Source organism: Biomphalaria glabrata, chromosome 5, assembly GCF_947242115.1.
Source record: "Biomphalaria glabrata chromosome 5, xgBioGlab47.1, whole genome shotgun sequence".
Lineage (NCBI taxonomy): Eukaryota > Metazoa > Mollusca > Gastropoda > Planorbidae > Biomphalaria > Biomphalaria glabrata.
Genome location: NC_074715.1, coordinates 4,478,760 through 4,496,205, shown reverse-complemented (window position 1 = coordinate 4,496,205; position 17,446 = coordinate 4,478,760). Strand labels below are relative to the sequence as shown.

The 17,446-nt window shown below is 35.6% G+C and overlaps 1 protein-coding gene across 1 annotated transcript; it reads right to left on the bottom strand.

Annotated features, from left to right (window-relative positions):
- Positions 1 to 598: 598 nt before the first annotated feature.
- Positions 599 to 5,713, bottom strand: LOC106061333 (uncharacterized). Its single transcript, XM_056028549.1, has 4 exons — positions 5,569 to 5,713; positions 4,325 to 4,456; positions 2,221 to 2,319; positions 599 to 1,103 (listed from the first exon to the last, which is right to left on the bottom strand). The coding sequence occupies exons 2-4, from the start codon at positions 4,398 to 4,400 to the stop codon at positions 682 to 684; spliced, it is 597 nt and encodes a 198-aa protein (XP_055884524.1). The 5' UTR covers positions 4,401 to 4,456; positions 5,569 to 5,713; the 3' UTR covers positions 599 to 681.
- Positions 5,714 to 17,446: the final 11,733 nt, after the last annotated feature.

Here is a 17,446-nt window from a genome sequence, read left to right as displayed (position 1 = left end):
TGAAAGACACAAAGATAAAGGTACATTCCTCTTCCCATATGCTAGGACAAATTTGTACAAATACTCCTTCTTCCCTAGTGCTATTAGAGCATGGAATAGGTTGCCTGAGCTAGCCAGGAAAACCAGTGACTTGGCAGAATTTAAGTCATTGGTTAATATGCATGACTAAATGCATGACGCGTAGGACGTAATCATCTTCTATTTTGAAGTAACGTCTGTATTATATAAGATAAGATAAGAATGAATTGAAAACCACGTCCCTAAAACTTGAATTTAATACAGTTAATGGCTACACAACACATATCTCTGACATTTCGTGAACACATTGTTATGGGCGAGTTAGAAGCATATGTAAACACAAGAACAATAATGAACAAACCATACAGTAAATCATATTCATAAGAGGAATAATAACAAAATAATTAGTTGTCAGTAGTTAATTGACTAACTGGTAATCATTTTATATTTATTTATGTTTAGTGAGGTACAATGAATAATTGTATAAAGTTTCAACTTTATCCGAAAGCGGGTGTCATACAAATAAGGTGTTCAAAAATATACTGCAGACAGAGAAAGTTTATATAAGCTTGGTAAAAAAATATTAACTTAACACTTGACACTTGCTTGAAAAGACCGATATTAGATATTTACTAATACCAATTAAAACTAAAACAGGCATGTTCACATTCTTTTTATCCTGACATTCTGATAAGTTTCATTACCATAAGTTTCATTACCATTAGTTTCATTACCATAAGTTTCATTACCATAAGTTTCATTACTGTAAATTTGATTATCGAATGATACCATCTCAAATTGACTTTGCTTTGCTTCCATTTGTAGACCTTCTACACTTGAAATTGTCTCATATTGATCTTGCACAGAGAAAACGTCTTGATAATTGTCGTCTTGCATTTTGTTGTAATGTTCTACATTCTGTGACTTCGCGACATCATTCCGGGCAACTTTTGATTCTACTTTTTCTTTCTTGACTCGTCTTTTGTAAACAGCAACAGCAGCACCAATAACTAGGGAAGTAAGTACAACAGCACCTACAGAGACTCCTACAGCAACATCAGCAATCTGGTCCAAGGTATTCTCAGCTGTTTAAAAGGTAGAGACATATTAATAAGTTCATTCTATTTAATTGTATTTGATTTAAACATTATATCTCATTGGATTGGACGCGTTGGATTAAAGACATCCAGATTAACAAAAAAACAAACAAACAAGAAAAACATTACAAACATTTTCTAAAAACATTTCTCTCTTTGCCAAAACTTATTGAACGATCGTTCTTCTCTTAATGTCTCTCAATAACTAATGAATGCTAGAGAAAAGGAAAATGGACTGTAGTGAACCGTCTTGACTGTGACACCTCTGCGCTTTATATAGGGTCCCCGCTGACCTTCCAGATACCAACTGAACGTCGCTCGACCATTCTGTTTGACCACATCGCTGTGCCTCAGTGGAAGCGTCGAGAAGGAACTAGATAGGCTAAGAACTGGAAGCGAACAAGGCCCAGGCAGGATATCCTGGGTTACTTTTTTTTGTATCTCACTCTAGATGATGATAGAACAAAAGCCAGCTATTCAGTTCAAAAAGTCCGCCAAACCGTTCCACAAAGGGTGCCGACATTAGAGTTCCGTTTGTTGGAGTGGCGGTTACAGTATAGGAATATTAGATAAATTCTCCATGGTTAGGGCTGCCCTTGGCCACTTACTCTGTCAATGGCCGGAACTGCTGGGGTATCTCAGATAGGACTTGGGGGTGAAGACCTCCCTGTCCCAGCCTGTTCGTTGGATAACAGCCTTTTCAACAATAAACGGGATAATGGCCCCTCCCTCCCGATTTACTACTGGACTTAGTTGGAGGTTTGTCCACATGACCTTATCCGACGTGTCTGGCATGAGTACTATTCACAACACAAATCTTTCCCGAACATGTGCGGCCGACCGTCGCACCTCTTCACTGTTGGCCACTCGCCTAGCGCTGGCCTAGGTCGATTTGCGTCGGCTAAAAACACTACAATAAGCTAGACCAACAATGTAATGAGTATTTTTATGTTCTCATTTTAATGTAATTACAACTAAATCATTAAAATAATTGTTTGATTCATTCATAACTTTTTCAATATCAACTTATTTCTCAATCTGAACCTAATACATTGTATTATTACTATATAGCTTATAGGAAAGGATATACTAACTAAACACTTACTAGTGTCACAAAAGTCTCCTACATAGTCAGGTTTACAGGCCAGACATTTACCAGTAAATACGTTGCAGGACCCATTTAGACAATGAATGGGACATTTTACTGTAAACAAAATTGTTTAATTCTAAAATTAAATGCATTACAAAAAATACACATATTTTAAAGCGACTTAAACATTCATAAAATTTTTCTTCTAAAATTAAACTGAAATCTGCGCTCTTTTTACACTGCAAGTTCCCACAAACGTTCTTTACGTTATATAAAAATAAGGTTCCCCTTTCAGACCTTGTAGTCTATATCGCATTTGATGTAAAGTCATCTGTTATGTGGCCTAATTACAGTGAGTCAGTCCGCTACTGTTAGCTTACAGCAGAGTAGGTTCGTTAGAGTCAGTCAGTTTGGTACTTTTAGCTCACATCAGAGAAGGTTCACGACAGTGAGTCAGTCCGGCAAAGTAAGCTCACAGCAGAGTAGGTCCGGAACAATGCACAGTCTGGTACCATTACCACACAGCAGAGTAGGTCCACGACAGTGAGTCAGTCCGGCACAGTAAGCTCACAGCAGAGTAGGTCTGGTACAGTGACGTGGCACCCCTACACCTTAGGAGGGAGAGGGAAGTACTCATGGCCTATGAGCGCTATAAAAGGGGCGACTCTAGGCTACCCACCTCAATATTAGTGCGACAGTGGAGAGAGATGAACCGCATTAAGATGCGATCATTCCTCCACATAGCGGCCAATTTGTCAAAAATAGCTGGGCTCTCTACTGACAGAATACCTATTAGAAGAATTAGTACGTGCCCTCCGTGGAGGAGATTGCCGGCCCCACAAATAAACCTGTCCCTGTTAGAACAAGAGGGAGCCACCAGAGGCGATTAACACCTGCCATCCTACAAAACTTGGCATCCATAACAATAAAAATCTTCCCATCAGATGCCATTTTCTGCTATACCGATGGGTCGGTAATGAGGGACCCCGATAGATCGGGGTATGGGGCCCTTATAGACTACCCCGACCGGACTGAACCAGATCGGCTCTCTGGTCCATGCGGCTACGCCGCATGCTCCATGGACGCTGAACTTACAGGGATAACTCGGGCATTCGAGGCCATTAGGGCCCGAATGCTCCAACGCGAGACTAGCGCCACTACGGTGGTGTTGGTCACCGACTCTCGCTCCAGTCTCCAAGCTATGGGTGGCGGCGGGGGAGGGTCGCCAGTAATAGAAGAGGCAATAGGCGCCGCAGATAACATCCGCAGAGCTATTGGAGCTGCCGTTTTAATGCAGTGGGCGCCTTCACATTGCGGCGTGAGGGGCAATGAAACGGCAGACGCCCTCGCAAGGGAGGGTGCAATGGCAGCCACACACCTCGAAGCACCAAGCACGTACTTACAAGCAACGGCACAAATCCGAGCACTCATTCATGAGAAGTGGTTAAAGTCCTGGGAGGAATCCGACAGAGCACGTGGTGTCTGGATCGCGACGATCCATGGTGGCGACTGAGGATGTCAGAGCAGACAATAGTTGTGCAGTGCAGGACGGAACAGTGTCCTATTGGGGCATACTTTGCCCGGTTCCGCACTAACTTTGACTCCCGATGCTGTCACTGTGGAGAGAGCGTCAAAACTGTGTCTCATGTCTTGTATTGTATGGTAGCTATGAGGCACTACGCCGAACAGCTACGTTTCTTGCCAGAGCACTACGGGAGGACTAGTCCTTCCTGCTCGGATTTTTCAATAGGAGTTCATCTCAGGTACAGTGACTCAGCCCTGTACTGTTAGCTCACAGCAGAGTAGGTTCGTTACAGTCAGTCAGTTCGGTACTATTAGCTCACATCAGAGAAGATCTACGACAGTGAGTCAGTCCGGTACTATTACCTCACAGTGAGTACAGTGAGTCCTCGATGAAATAGAGAAACCATAAAGTTTAGTACTGCGATTCCGGGAAGTATAATAAAGCATTCGTAGCTAGTGTATCACGTTGGAAGTGCATTAGTACTTATTATTCCTCTATTATTATCATTATTATAGATAGAAAATCATTATAGGAAAGAAACAGAAAGTTATAGAAGTAAGTTATTATAAGTTATTATAAATAGTATTAATTTACCATCACATTGCTTGCCATAAAGTGTATTGTTACACATCAGACAGTGTCCATCTTGCCGGTCACACAGTTGGTCCATACATGAAGGACTGCAAGTCCTTGAACAGTTTTGACCATAATGTTTAGAGTCACAAACTATATTAAAATAGAAATTGAGGAAATCTAAAAATTTCCCCTACATGCTTTTTCTGAATATATCTGAACAAATATACAACTGAGGTGACAATCTGGTGAATGGGAAAAGCTTACGTAAATTTAGGGAGGGATTGTGTACCTGTATCAACGACTTTGACCATGATAGCAGTATAGGTAGACTATTACCTACACAGAAAGCCTAGCCAGGAGATTGTTTGGTCGGAGGGTATTGGGAAGGTTATACTTTTACCTTTTCTTTGCACGCATACAAGCGCACACATAGTCCCGAAACTAAGCGTTTTTTTTTTGTATAGTCGAAACTTTAAAAAAAATTATTTAACATGCCCTTGCAAAAATTTAAAAAGCTCTCAAAGACCTTTCTTCAGGGAACAGTACATGGAAGAAGGCAAAGAACAGTGAGGAATGTAAGAAAGGTTGTTGACAGATAATGGTTCAACTAAGGACTAGCTGAAGTTGATAAGGATGTAGACGTTGTATGCTAAACACTGAGACTGAAAGAGGAACTGAACCTTTGGAAATAAATGCTACATAAATCAGGTTAGTATCAGTATTACGAAAAGGAGACCTACTACAGACAAGTAAAACTGAATACTGAATACTGATCTGTTTAATAAAATTGAAGGACACCATATTAAAGTCGTCCTACAATGTTGAACGGAAGTAAAACATAATCTGTCCGGAATACGTGAAATATTGGACGTATCTGGATGTGCTTTGAATGACATAACTACAAACAGTACAACTACAAACTTAATTCATGAACTGATGTTAATTATATTAATAATAAAAATAATATTTGTATTGTCATGAAGAAGAAGCAACATTTTAGAAAATTGTTATAACATATGTGCAAAAACGAGTATTTAATTCAAAGTAATACTGAAACTAGAAAAATGTATGTGATCTTCATCACCATTGATTCAATTTGATTTATCGAATACATTATTCAGAAATTAAAATGGATCAATTAAAACAAAAACAAAAAATAACATTTAATCCTTTTTCTATAACTGTTAAATGCTCAAAAACGTTTAAAATGTATTAATTAAATCTTCGGTTCATGATCATTATGTATAAAGACGTTCACTTACTTATGTTGCAGAGATCGCCTGTATAGCCTGGTAAGCAGTTCAGACACTTTCCAGTTCTAGAATCACAAATAGTTTCAGAGCATTGAGAGGAACACTTTGTCTTACACTTCGAACCAAAATATGTTGGTACACAATCTTAGAGACAAAGTAATGAACATTTTGTTAATAAAAGTCAATAAAATATCGTTATTATAGTTTACGACCAAGCTGTGAGATTCTATCATGATCTGGCAACAATACAAAAATAGAAATGGAAATGTGGTTTGACTGCTGGGACAGGGGATTTTTACAAATGACTGCCTGGTCGGGATGGCTGTCTGGTAGTGCGGTTTGCGCGCTGGACTGTGTTAGACACCTTATTTATATAGGTTAGTTATTTAGCGACGCACCATAGAAGACGCATATTGAACGGGACTAGTGACGTTTGGGATATGTTGGGTTAGAGACCGGAAAATCAGTTAGCGATAGAATACTCCAGGGTAACGACGTGTTTAGTGACAGAGACTTCTACTGTGGCCTTTTATCAGAATAAATATATGTGAAGTTGTTCATCAGTGTTGACTACATCTCTTCACTAGTTAAAACTGATGTTAATTGTTCCTGTCTGTATTGTTGTTCAACTCCACGGAATACACCCGAACATCTACACCCAAACGCTTGCAGAGTAATTGGTTGAAATCCAACAGTCATCCATAGTTGACTTCAAGACAGCCTGAATAAGCAACATCACAGTGGCGACCCCGAACCTCGAAGCCGAACCTCGAAGCCGAACCTCGAACCGGACATCGAAGCTGAACGTTTACTCAGGTGAGGGTCGTGCACTCGAAGATATAAAGTTTCATCGGAGTACGGCTGAACACAGCATCATCGCAGAGTGACTTTGTTCTAGATCTACATGCAGTCGTCGCCTGTTTGATCATACGTTCAACGAGCCGTTAACTCAGGGTGACCTTCGTCAGGACCGTAATCATCGCAACGTCTGGTCTACTCAACCAGTATATTATCAAAGCCTGATCTTCATATGCTGAATCGACCTACAACCAGAGAAACCGTTCATTCATAACGGGTGAGAGATCGTTAGTGAACCTGTTGGACATATTTTTTCTTCGCTTGAGAAAACAGTCGTAGGAGCCACATCGAGTATCAAGTTTTACCTCGTCAGTTTCGAGAAGGACAGTTTGCCCGCTGTCAGAAGTATTGTGAGTACTACAAGTTTGGTAGCTAACTAAATCGAAATCGCTCTGTCGTCTTACCCTTTGAGAGATTCTTGTGGAGCAGTTTGCTCATTGAACCGGAGGGGAAACACTTTAAACGCATTAGTCACATGTCAAAAAATATCAAAAAGCATTCTACTTAATCATATTTATATTAAAGGAAATGAGGACTTAAAAGTCAAAGCCTTAACAGCACAATTAAACAAAAAAAATATTTAATAGGGGATGAAATGAAAGAGTGATGAAATGACCGGGGATAAAAATGACCAGGGGATGAAAGGACTAGGGATGAAATGACCATGGGATGAAGTGACCGTAAATGAAAGACCGGTCACCTGCTGAGCACATTAAGGCAGATGGAAAAACCTTTTCCCAGATACCCTCTCCCCCTACTGGTCCACAAATGAGATTGGACCAAAGCGCTCTGAGCATGCTATAAGCATGAAGGTAGCGCTTTATCAAAGATATAATCTATTAATACTAAACCTAAGTCTGAGCCCATCCATGGGACACAACTATTAAATTTGACATTATTAATAAAACTTGTGAAGATTTTAACTGATGTTTATTATTCGTCGTTTTAATTAGCAGTCTATTCACTATCAATCTTCCTACAAGTCCTAGTGATATTCTCCTATCATGTGCCCGTATTCTGCCACGTCATTCGTCTGTCTGAATACGTCACTACTTTTACCTTCGCCAAAAACAATGCACAATATATATATATATTTTTAAAACTAACATAGTCTCTAAAGCAGCGGTTCTCAACCTTTTATGCTTGGCGACCCGTTTTTACAACCCCACCACTCTTCCTCGACCCCCTCCTTCCCCACACACATGTAGCAATAGAAGCATAGACAATAACAGTCCATATTTTCGATGGTCTCAGCGACCCCTGGCAAATCGTCAATCGACCCCAAGTGGATCGCGACCCACAGGTTGAGAACCCCTGCTCTAAAGTAACCTAGGTCACTATAAAAGACAAGTAAAAAATGTGCTCCTTTAGATACAGAAATAAAGAAAGAGTAAATGCAGAAAACAACTTTCTTTTGATTATCATCTTACTTTCATTACAAAATGGAGGCCTAAAGCCAGCTCTACATCCTCCATGACAAGATCCACTGAACTGGTCACATGAAGAAAACTTGCAGTTTGAATTACAGTTTCTATTACAATTTAGTTCCCAGAAACCAGCTTCGCAACCTGTGACATATAGATCATTGTATGCATATTTTGTTTTATTATTTGATGTATTATGTAACTAATTGTAGCTAACCACAAAATATGTTGAAAATTTATTTTAATAGTTTATTTTAATTCATGTTCCACCACATCACATAATCAGGTTTACACTAAGTAAAAGTATTTTTTTTTCTTAAGGGATTTAAAAATAAGCATATTTTATATACAATGAAATAGAAATATTCAATTTTTTTAGAGTAAAAAGAAAGATTGGAAATTAATTGCTTTTGAAAAAAATGCTGCTAAAATATCAAAACATGAAAAAAAAATACTTTTAAATATAACCTACAAATGTGCATTACCTGACAAACATGCGCCATTAATTTTATTACAGTTAGATAATTTACACGTGTAGGGACAGTCTATTGAGCATTCTTTTCCCCATTTTCTGTCGTCACATTCTAGAAAACGTAAGATACTTTAATATTATAATAATTAAGCATAGCAGGCCTATGTAGTCAAAGTAGGATGTAATGAAAATATTAGGAAGAAAGCTTCAATATAATATATGGTGCATATTATATTGAATAAATTATAATTTATCAATGTGTAAAGTCAACATTGTTTGCCAAGTTCCTTTATGAACCCACTTTGTTTTTTTTTTGTTTAGTTTTGTAATAGTTATTTCTAGTAAACTATTCAAAACATTTTTGGTTGGATTAAAAAACTTAATTCTAGTTATCATTTAGAAGAAACATTTATTTTACAAGTAGAAACAGATACATACCCTGTTTCTTAAAAGAGATTTGTAAACATAGCTTACTAAGATTTTGTTAAAAACATGTACTGTTAATTTTAAAGAAAAATTAAGACAATTAAATTATATATTAGCAATAGAAGGCGGACTTTAAAAGCTTATGTCTTCCGAAGTATAATTTTTAGCAGAGCAAACAAGTTTTGTTTAATGTTTACTAGCTAAAAAATTTATAGACAAACCTTTTGTGCAATTAGGGGATTGAAAACCAGGTTTACAACCAATAGTACAGATTCCTGTTGTTTGGTTACATGCGGCTTGGAGACAATTTTTGGGGCATACATTTTCACAGCTGTCTCCCCAAGTTTCATTTTTATAACAACCTAAAATACAGAAAATTCGTTTTACTAAAAATATATATCTCTACATACATGTAAGTATCCTTACAGATCAAAAGAGAAAAATGAATATGTTTATTGTAGGACTTTCAAATTAATGAAGAGTATGACTTTGGAATTAAAGATAACAAATTTAATGTTCAGCACATTTTTCCGGGAAGCCATTTCTTATTTACCATGACAGTCATCTGCGCAATAATATTTGAAACGGATAGAACACTTTAGATGAAATTTTCGCTGTCTCTTTCCATTTTTTGTGTCTTTTGTAAGTATTACAGTCCCTTTCAGTGGGAGTTTACACTTTGACATAGTTTTCGCATCTTATTTTTTTGTGTCTGGTCTTTCTCGAGATACTGACCTACTGTCATCTGGCCGAATAGTTTTAACTTTTGTTTTTTAACAATGGTCGCAAGGTGCTTCTGGAGTCCCAGGGCCAGCCTGATACTGTTTGGATTTCCTAATTGTGATGTCTTTGCAAGACAAGCTTGGACAATTTATGCATCTTCTTGGTTCTATGGCTTAGCTTATACTTTCTGATTCTAATTAACTTTGCCATCACCTGCTGTTATATTAATAATTCACTGGCACAAAGACTTAGACTAAATAGACTAATTTAAAAAGCATCGCATATCACTTGAAGAGCTTTTTCATAAAAGATGCCTTTCCAAAACACTTTCGATTCTTAAGGACAACATGCACCCATTTAACCATTGTTTCATCAGATCTGAACGAAGTTGTCGTTTCCTTTCCATTAGGACTAAATCTGAAAGATTTAAAAACTCTTTTTAAAAACTGCTGGTTGTGAATGTGTATGTGTCTCGTGTGTGAATAATGTTCGAATTTTTTTATCTATAATGTTATTGTGCAGTAATTACGCTGATGTTGTCAATTGAAGTCAAACTTAATTTCCATTTGATTGAATCAATAAAATTATAAAATCTGATCTTATTTACATTTTATGATTTTAAATCGTAAAAGAAAGTACCTATGACAAAATGAAGTTCGTCTTAATGTATGTGCCCATTGTCTTCATCTTTCATTATTGTTTAATGTTCTCTTTTTTAATTGTGCATTGGATCCTACCTAGATAAGTATATTCGAAAGGAAATATAAAAAAAAATTAAAAATGAATCAAACCAAATACATACCCTTAAGACAAAAGCCATTAACGTCATTACAACTTTGTTGAACACATTTCGTACTACACATTTCTGAACAATTCCATCCCCACCGTTTCTCTTCACATGCTATCAAAACATAATGTTTTGTTGTTTTATAATGTTTAAAATGTTAAGAAAGGAACTCTCAACAGACATCGCGTTAAATTTTTTAAAAGATTTTAGCTTCGCATTTATTTAAAAAATCTATTAACTCGGTAATTATTTTTGAAAGATGCATAGGATCAATATATTATTTTATTTCATTTTTGTTTGTTAAACCATTTTTTCTTTAACTCTTTCTCTCCCAACTGACGATACCAGCGTTGATTCCACCAGAATGTGGTAAATAATTACGGAGAGAAAGAGTTAATAGACAAATATTTGCTCTATATTAGAGTAACACCGTTAGTAAAATATATAAACTTAAAGACAAGTCAAGAGAGAATAATAAAGAGTAAAATAGCTATAATACATAAAACATTGAACCATAATTTATAAAAAGAAAAACAAAACGTAATGAAATACTCAGAAAAACACAAAAATAAAGGCACATTTCTTATTCCGTACGCTAGAGCAAATTGATACAAGTGTTCTTTCTTTTTTAGTGTCATTATAAAATGGAATAGGTAGCCTGAATAAGCAAGACAAGCAAAATACTAAACAGAGTTTGAGACATTGGTTAACATGCGTGACTAAATTTACACATGAAGTGCTTAGGACGTCTGCAATAATATTTAAAGGATCAAATAAGGTAAGATAAATTACAACATTGATATGCTTTCTATAAGTTCAAATGTGCATATTGTGAATGAAAATACCTCTATTCAACTCAATACTTCATGGAACTTGTGTTGAGGCAGGGACCTAAACATCTGATCTCAAAAACAGTTCTAACGATTTTATATAAATGTAACAGTTGCTGTATATTGCTGAAAAAAGAATTACTAGTCCGTTGGCCACACGCGCGAAAACTCTAATTTGACCGTCAGAGTTTTTCAAAGTAGAACATAAATAAAACTTATTTGGCTTGATTAGACATAGAATAAAAAACATGGCGAAGTAATCCTTTAATGTACCGAAATTATACGATAATAGGGTAAATTTAAAATTGCTTCAATTTTATTAAACTAATATTTAAAGTTACTAATAAGTTTTACGTAAATCTAATATAGATCACATCTAAATTAAATATTTAGAAGTAGATATAGACCACATTGCATTAGTATTCTCAGCCCCAGGAGACAAAGACATATTACTTAATTTGAACCAAGTAGACAACACAGGAGATATAGAAGTACAAGAAAAGGGGATCCAAAACTATTAGCCAACACCAAACCAAAAAAAGCTTCTGGACCTGTTGGTATTCCAGCTAGATTTATTTTGTTTGGTGTGTATTGAGTTGGTATATGATTTTCTATAATGCTTTTAAGACTGTTTTTAATGAAATTCCAGAGGTCTTCGACTGGTTTGTTAATGTCTTTTTCTAATAAGAATGTTTGTTAAAAAGTTTAACGCAGCTTGGTGTAGTTGTGTTAGGTTACATTAATTCCAGGGCAAGATTTTTCTTTTGGGTTTTTTTATTGGCTGCTGCTTTTATCTGACTGTGTATTTTTATGATATCATGGTATGACAGACCAGAATATCATAATATCAAAATTTAACATATTCTCTAATTAAAATAAGTCACTAAAGGCGAGAAAGAATCAGTCCAACAAGATTTAAATTACATCTTCATTTGCTCATTTTATTTCATTCTCTGTCGCTTATCTATGAGAATTCAAACACAAGTACAGATCACAAATTATACTTATAGAATTACATACGTAGATCACAAGATGGTGGATTAGTAAAACCCAGACATAAATTGACACATCGTCCATCTTCCACATGACATTCATTAGGACAGTCTTGAGAGCAATTAGTACAGGCTAATCCCCAGGTCCCAGTTAGACATTCTACAAAATAAAAAAAAATATATTACAGATGTCGATAAAAATCAATATTACTAATCAGAACTCGAATGGTTATGTTTCCAAATCAAATCGTCTACTTAGTGTAGCGTGCAATTAGAAAAGTTAGGTCCCTTACCTCCATAAACTTCCACTTCGCAAATATTTAGGACTTCTGCTCTAGTTATGGTGACAATGGAGACAACATTTTTTCTTGGATCTAATATTCGATATATTTTACTTTTATTTTTAACTGTGTCCTTAAAAGTAAATGACTTATCAGTCTTCGAAAAAGTAGTTAATGTGAATCCATTTAAAATTTCAGCTTCTGGAAAAGGGAAAGAAAAAAAAAAAAAAAAGAATAACTAATTGTGTGCATTATTTTAGAGATCTTTACATTACGTTACAGTAAAAATATTTTTATTTATATTTATTATTAAATAAGATAAAGCTAACTTCTTCTTTTTGTTCTTATTTTATAAGTCTGAAGGTTCTAATCAGTAATCCTATATCTGAGATGAATCGCACCGTGGTGTCCAGATCAGGCAGTTCTCTTTATTTTGTTCTATAGGAGGGTTTTGAGGCTAGTGTCTTTTTCGGGCCTCTCGATATAAAGCAAACAACTAAGGCGATTTTAAAGACATCTTCTGTAATGTTGTATTAATATTTTGAAATTCGAGAGTGCATATCAGAATGTGTATTTTCTAAACTAATTTAAGATTGTTTAATTGTATTGAAATCTCAAGAACTCTAATTAACAATTTTAATTGTAGTTAAATCTCAAAAACTTTAATTAACATATTTTAATTAACATATTTTTTGTTTGTTTTCTGAAAATCTAAAGCAAAAATTGATATAATTAATATTAATATTATTGATTATTTTAATACCATAAGACATGGACTAAATTTGTTTTAATTATTTACTTTTGCCACCGCTAAGAAATTGATATTTCAAGCCATTCGCAAGGACCGCTAAAAATATGAGTCCAACTTTATTATATCCCTATTACTAGAGTGGCTTAATTGAATTCTATATTTAGATATAAGCATATTGTAACTAAAGTGAGACGACTCAACCACACATAGATGTTTATTTACATGGAGACATGACAAACACATAGGACATCTGCCTGGAGCACAGCATCTTCATATCAGCTCTAGACTTTGGAGGAAATCGTTCTCTTCTTTTTAATGTTGACATCCTTGTTCTGTCCAGTCTCTAACAGTGCGCACCTTCTGCACTAGTTGGATGGCGGTGCGCATGGCAGAGTTATAACATTGCCCCCTTCTTAGAGCATTTCGTCCCGAAAAGAAACAGTGCAGTGGAGCTTTGACAGTTCAGGTGAAGGTCGATCGGAGGGAACCACAGACGTTAGGGTGCCTGTTGACCACAAAGCCATCTGCACAGTTTCTCGTGGTCGTCGCTTCCTCTTCTTCCAGTTGGCCAGTCTACGCTTGAGGTGATATCGTGGTCGCTGCTTCGACCTCATGACGATAGTCGCTGATGCCAGCCAAAGGACACAGGGGAAACTTGTGAGGGTCAGAGTTGTGGCGATCAGTGCAGTTTCCAAGCCCGTAGTTTTAAGACGCCTAGACAGCGTCCAACTTAATTAAAGATGGGAAGATAGAGAGATCAGAAACATGTAAATATGCATCACCCATGGTCATTGTAAAAAAGAAAGACAGTGGAGTAAGAATCTGCTGTGACTTTAGAGAAATAAATAAATGCACAGTCATAGACCCAGAACCCCTACCAGACACTGACAGCATAATTACAACTTTAAGTAAATCATCCCTATTCACAACAATGGACTTAAACAGAGGCTTCTGGCAGATTAAAATGGACCCTGACTCTAAGGAATATACAGCATTCAAATGCACTATGCCAGGCCTAGAAGGTATCTATGTCTGGAATGTCATGCCATTCGGCTTAATAAATAGTACAGCCACATTTCAGAAATGCATGTCAAAATTATTAGAAGGCATAAATAAGGTATTGTCTTATGTAGATGACATTTGTGTTTTCACCAACTCACAACAGGAACACATTTATGTACTAGAGCAAATATTTTCAAGACTAAGAACACACAACATGACATTATCCCCCAAGAAATTAAACCTAGCCAAGCCTGAAATCCAATTCTTAGGATATTGCATTACCAATGACAAAATTACACCCACTGAAACAAACCTAACAAAGATTAAAAACATAAAAGAACCTAGGACTAAGAAAGACATGAGATCATTATTAGGACTTTGCAACTTTTATAGAAAGTTTATTCCAAATTATGCACAGATAATTGAGCCCCTTGTTGAATTTACTAAAAAGAAGCATGGAAACACAATTTGTATAGATGAAAAAAGTAAACTAGCATTAAGCAACTTAAAAGATAAATTTAATGAGAAACTAGAATTAGCCAGTATTGACCCAACATCAACACTATCACTATACACTGATGCCTCCAACACTGGTATTGGGGCATGCCTACTACAGCAAAGGGAGTCATTTTTTAAGCCAATAGTACACATCAGTAGAACACTGTCTGAAACAGAAAGAAAATACTCAGTGATTGAGAAAGAATTATTAGCCATTGTATGGTCAGTTGTAAAACTCAAGAATTACTTGTTAGGTAGATTTTTTAGCATTAAGTGTGATCACAAACCATTACTGGCACTAAAAAGAAAAGATCTAAAAAATGACAGGATAAACAGATGGACACTCATTTTCTCAGATTACAAATTTGATTTAGAAAGCATTCCAGGACATGAAAATGTAATAGCTGACTTTTTATCCAGATACATAATACATGAAAATGAAGCAAGTGAAAATAATGACATTAAACACATCAGCCAGGACATTCTGATAGAATAAATAACCAGTACAAAGCACTTAGAAACAAGCAGTAGTAGTCAACTTAGTCAAATTAACATTCTACACATTTTGCAAATAGGTCATGACACTTTATTGTTACACTTTTCTTTTGGGTCATGATGACATTTATGCTTATGATCAATAACAGATCATCTATTTTCTACTCATTGTATTTTATTGTCAACTTGTAATATGACAAATACCAGATGTGTTTATTTTGTGTGTATATACTGTATTTCACTACTGATTGTGCACAGCAATGTAAACAATGAGATGTAAACAACAGTGAACTACTTGAACTGTTGACCTGAATCCTTTTTTTCATAACAACTCACAGATGTAAATATTGTCTAAAATTTTTTACACACCTGAATACTACAATGAATGTTTATAAACATGGAAATTTGTTTACTATTGTACTTCAATACTACACTCAGACTATTTATAGTAGTCTTATGCAAGGTCAACCTTGAACTGGATTGACATGTATCTGAAAATTTTTCTTCATTTTCTTGATGATGGCAAAACTTAAAATAATATTTTGACACAGCACATCACAGTTGTAAATAAATATGAAATTTTTTTTTTTTGAGTAAATTTACTCAGTGTGTCAAATGATACACATTGATAATGTTGTGCATCTACAATTATAGTAAAACATTGGATGTGGAATAACTTGTATATTTTTTCCTTTTTTATATTGAGTAGCATGTGATTGTTTGTACAAATTTTTTTCAGTACAAATGTATGCATAAAGTTTGTTAACACTTGATGGAGGTACTTTTCATCACAATTAATGATATTTCAGTGATCTTGCTCTCAGTGAATTAAGTATACTAATGATTTTTTTTGGACTCAGTAATTTATATGATGTTATACATAATTACTAAGATTATATAAGATGATATGAGCAATTGGAGTGAACTTACAGCACTTGATAGAATAATGGACTAAGCTCATATATAGTTGTACAGTGATATTAATGTAAAATATATTTGTCAAAGATTTTTGGTCAAAAATCTTTTTGGAGTGTGGGGCGTATGTCACAGTCCAGTTTTAGAACCTCTGTGACATGAAGTGACACTCAGTCACCTATTGTAACATTCCGTGCGGGCAAACACGAGGTTATGTGAATAAATTAAAGGACTCAAAAATAAGGGTCAAAAGTTAGTTAGTGAAGAACTCCAGCAGAGAGTGGATGTACGATTTTCTCTGTCTGTAATATGAATGAATATTAATGTATTTGATTTAATGTTAACTTGAGAGTTTTCTTTGGATTTATATTTTGAACATTTCATTGATGTGATTACTTATTCCACATGGCATGGACAGCCAGTATTTATTGGTGTATATTTTGTGACGGCTGAAGTCGCCAGTATTTTCTGTAATTTATCCTATATATAATAAACGTTAAGTCTGCTACCAGTGTGTTCATCAGTAATTCTAAATGTTGTCATTGGAGACTTTAGTATATTAGTAATGTTGCGCACTTGCAAATCTAGTGCGTCTAATAAAGTACATCGCTAAGAGGAGTATTATAGCCGTACCAGAAGAGGTACCTACAACACACGGACATACCCACGCCGCTACGCCTACAGCCAAACTAGGTAGCGACATATAGTGCTTAAACTACATTTAACATTTAAAATGATATTGTATCTCAATTTGTCTTATCTTAAATAACAACAAAATAAAATTACCTGTTCTGTCATATAAGACATATTCAGTGACCAAACGGGGAGGAAACTCTACACTCCAGAAAACATTGTATTTTCGATCCACAGCTGTGTGAGCACAACTCTTTTGTGTGAGCCTTGTTTCATTGGGTTTTCCATCAACGGCGTTAGAACTTTTTGAATAATCCACAGTATACCTTGCATTCTTGTAGCTACCCGATTGAATTGTGTTTTGTTTTAAAGCAACATTTCGACCTATTAAGAAACATAAATTTAATACATAATACCGAAAAGTGCTAAATTATATATCCGCAATACTATGAAGGAGGGCGATTGCAACTATTGCCTCTTCCAGCTGGTACCACCCTCTTTCATTTTATATTTACTAATGATTTCGTTTAAGATATGGTACGACATAATAAACAAATGGGTTCAAGTATCAATATGTAGAATATATATATTCATCAAATTTTGTTTATAAATTATAATATCTTCATAAAAATTGCACCTCCCTCCCCACTCCCCACCGAAACGAATCAGCCGAGATACCATCGGGGAGCAACATAACTACATTGACAAGGGCACCAATCCGTGCTGATAAATATTAGTGTGTCATTGATGTGGAGCTACTTATATTTTGACAACTACAATGGACAAGGGCACTAATCCGG

Excerpts from the sequence above, each read along its gene's own strand:
- LOC106061333 (XM_056028549.1), bottom strand. The coding sequence starts at position 4,400 with ATGGACCAACTGTGTGACCGGCAAGATGGACACTGTCTGATGTGTAAC. Across the intron at positions 2,320-4,324 it reads TTATGGCAAGCAATGTGATG|TAAAATGTCCCATTCATTGT; the intron begins GTAAATTAATAC and ends TTTTGTTTACAG. Across the intron at positions 1,104-2,220 it reads AGGAGACTTTTGTGACACTA|CTGAGAATACCTTGGACCAG; the intron begins GTAAGTGTTTAG and ends CCTTTTAAACAG.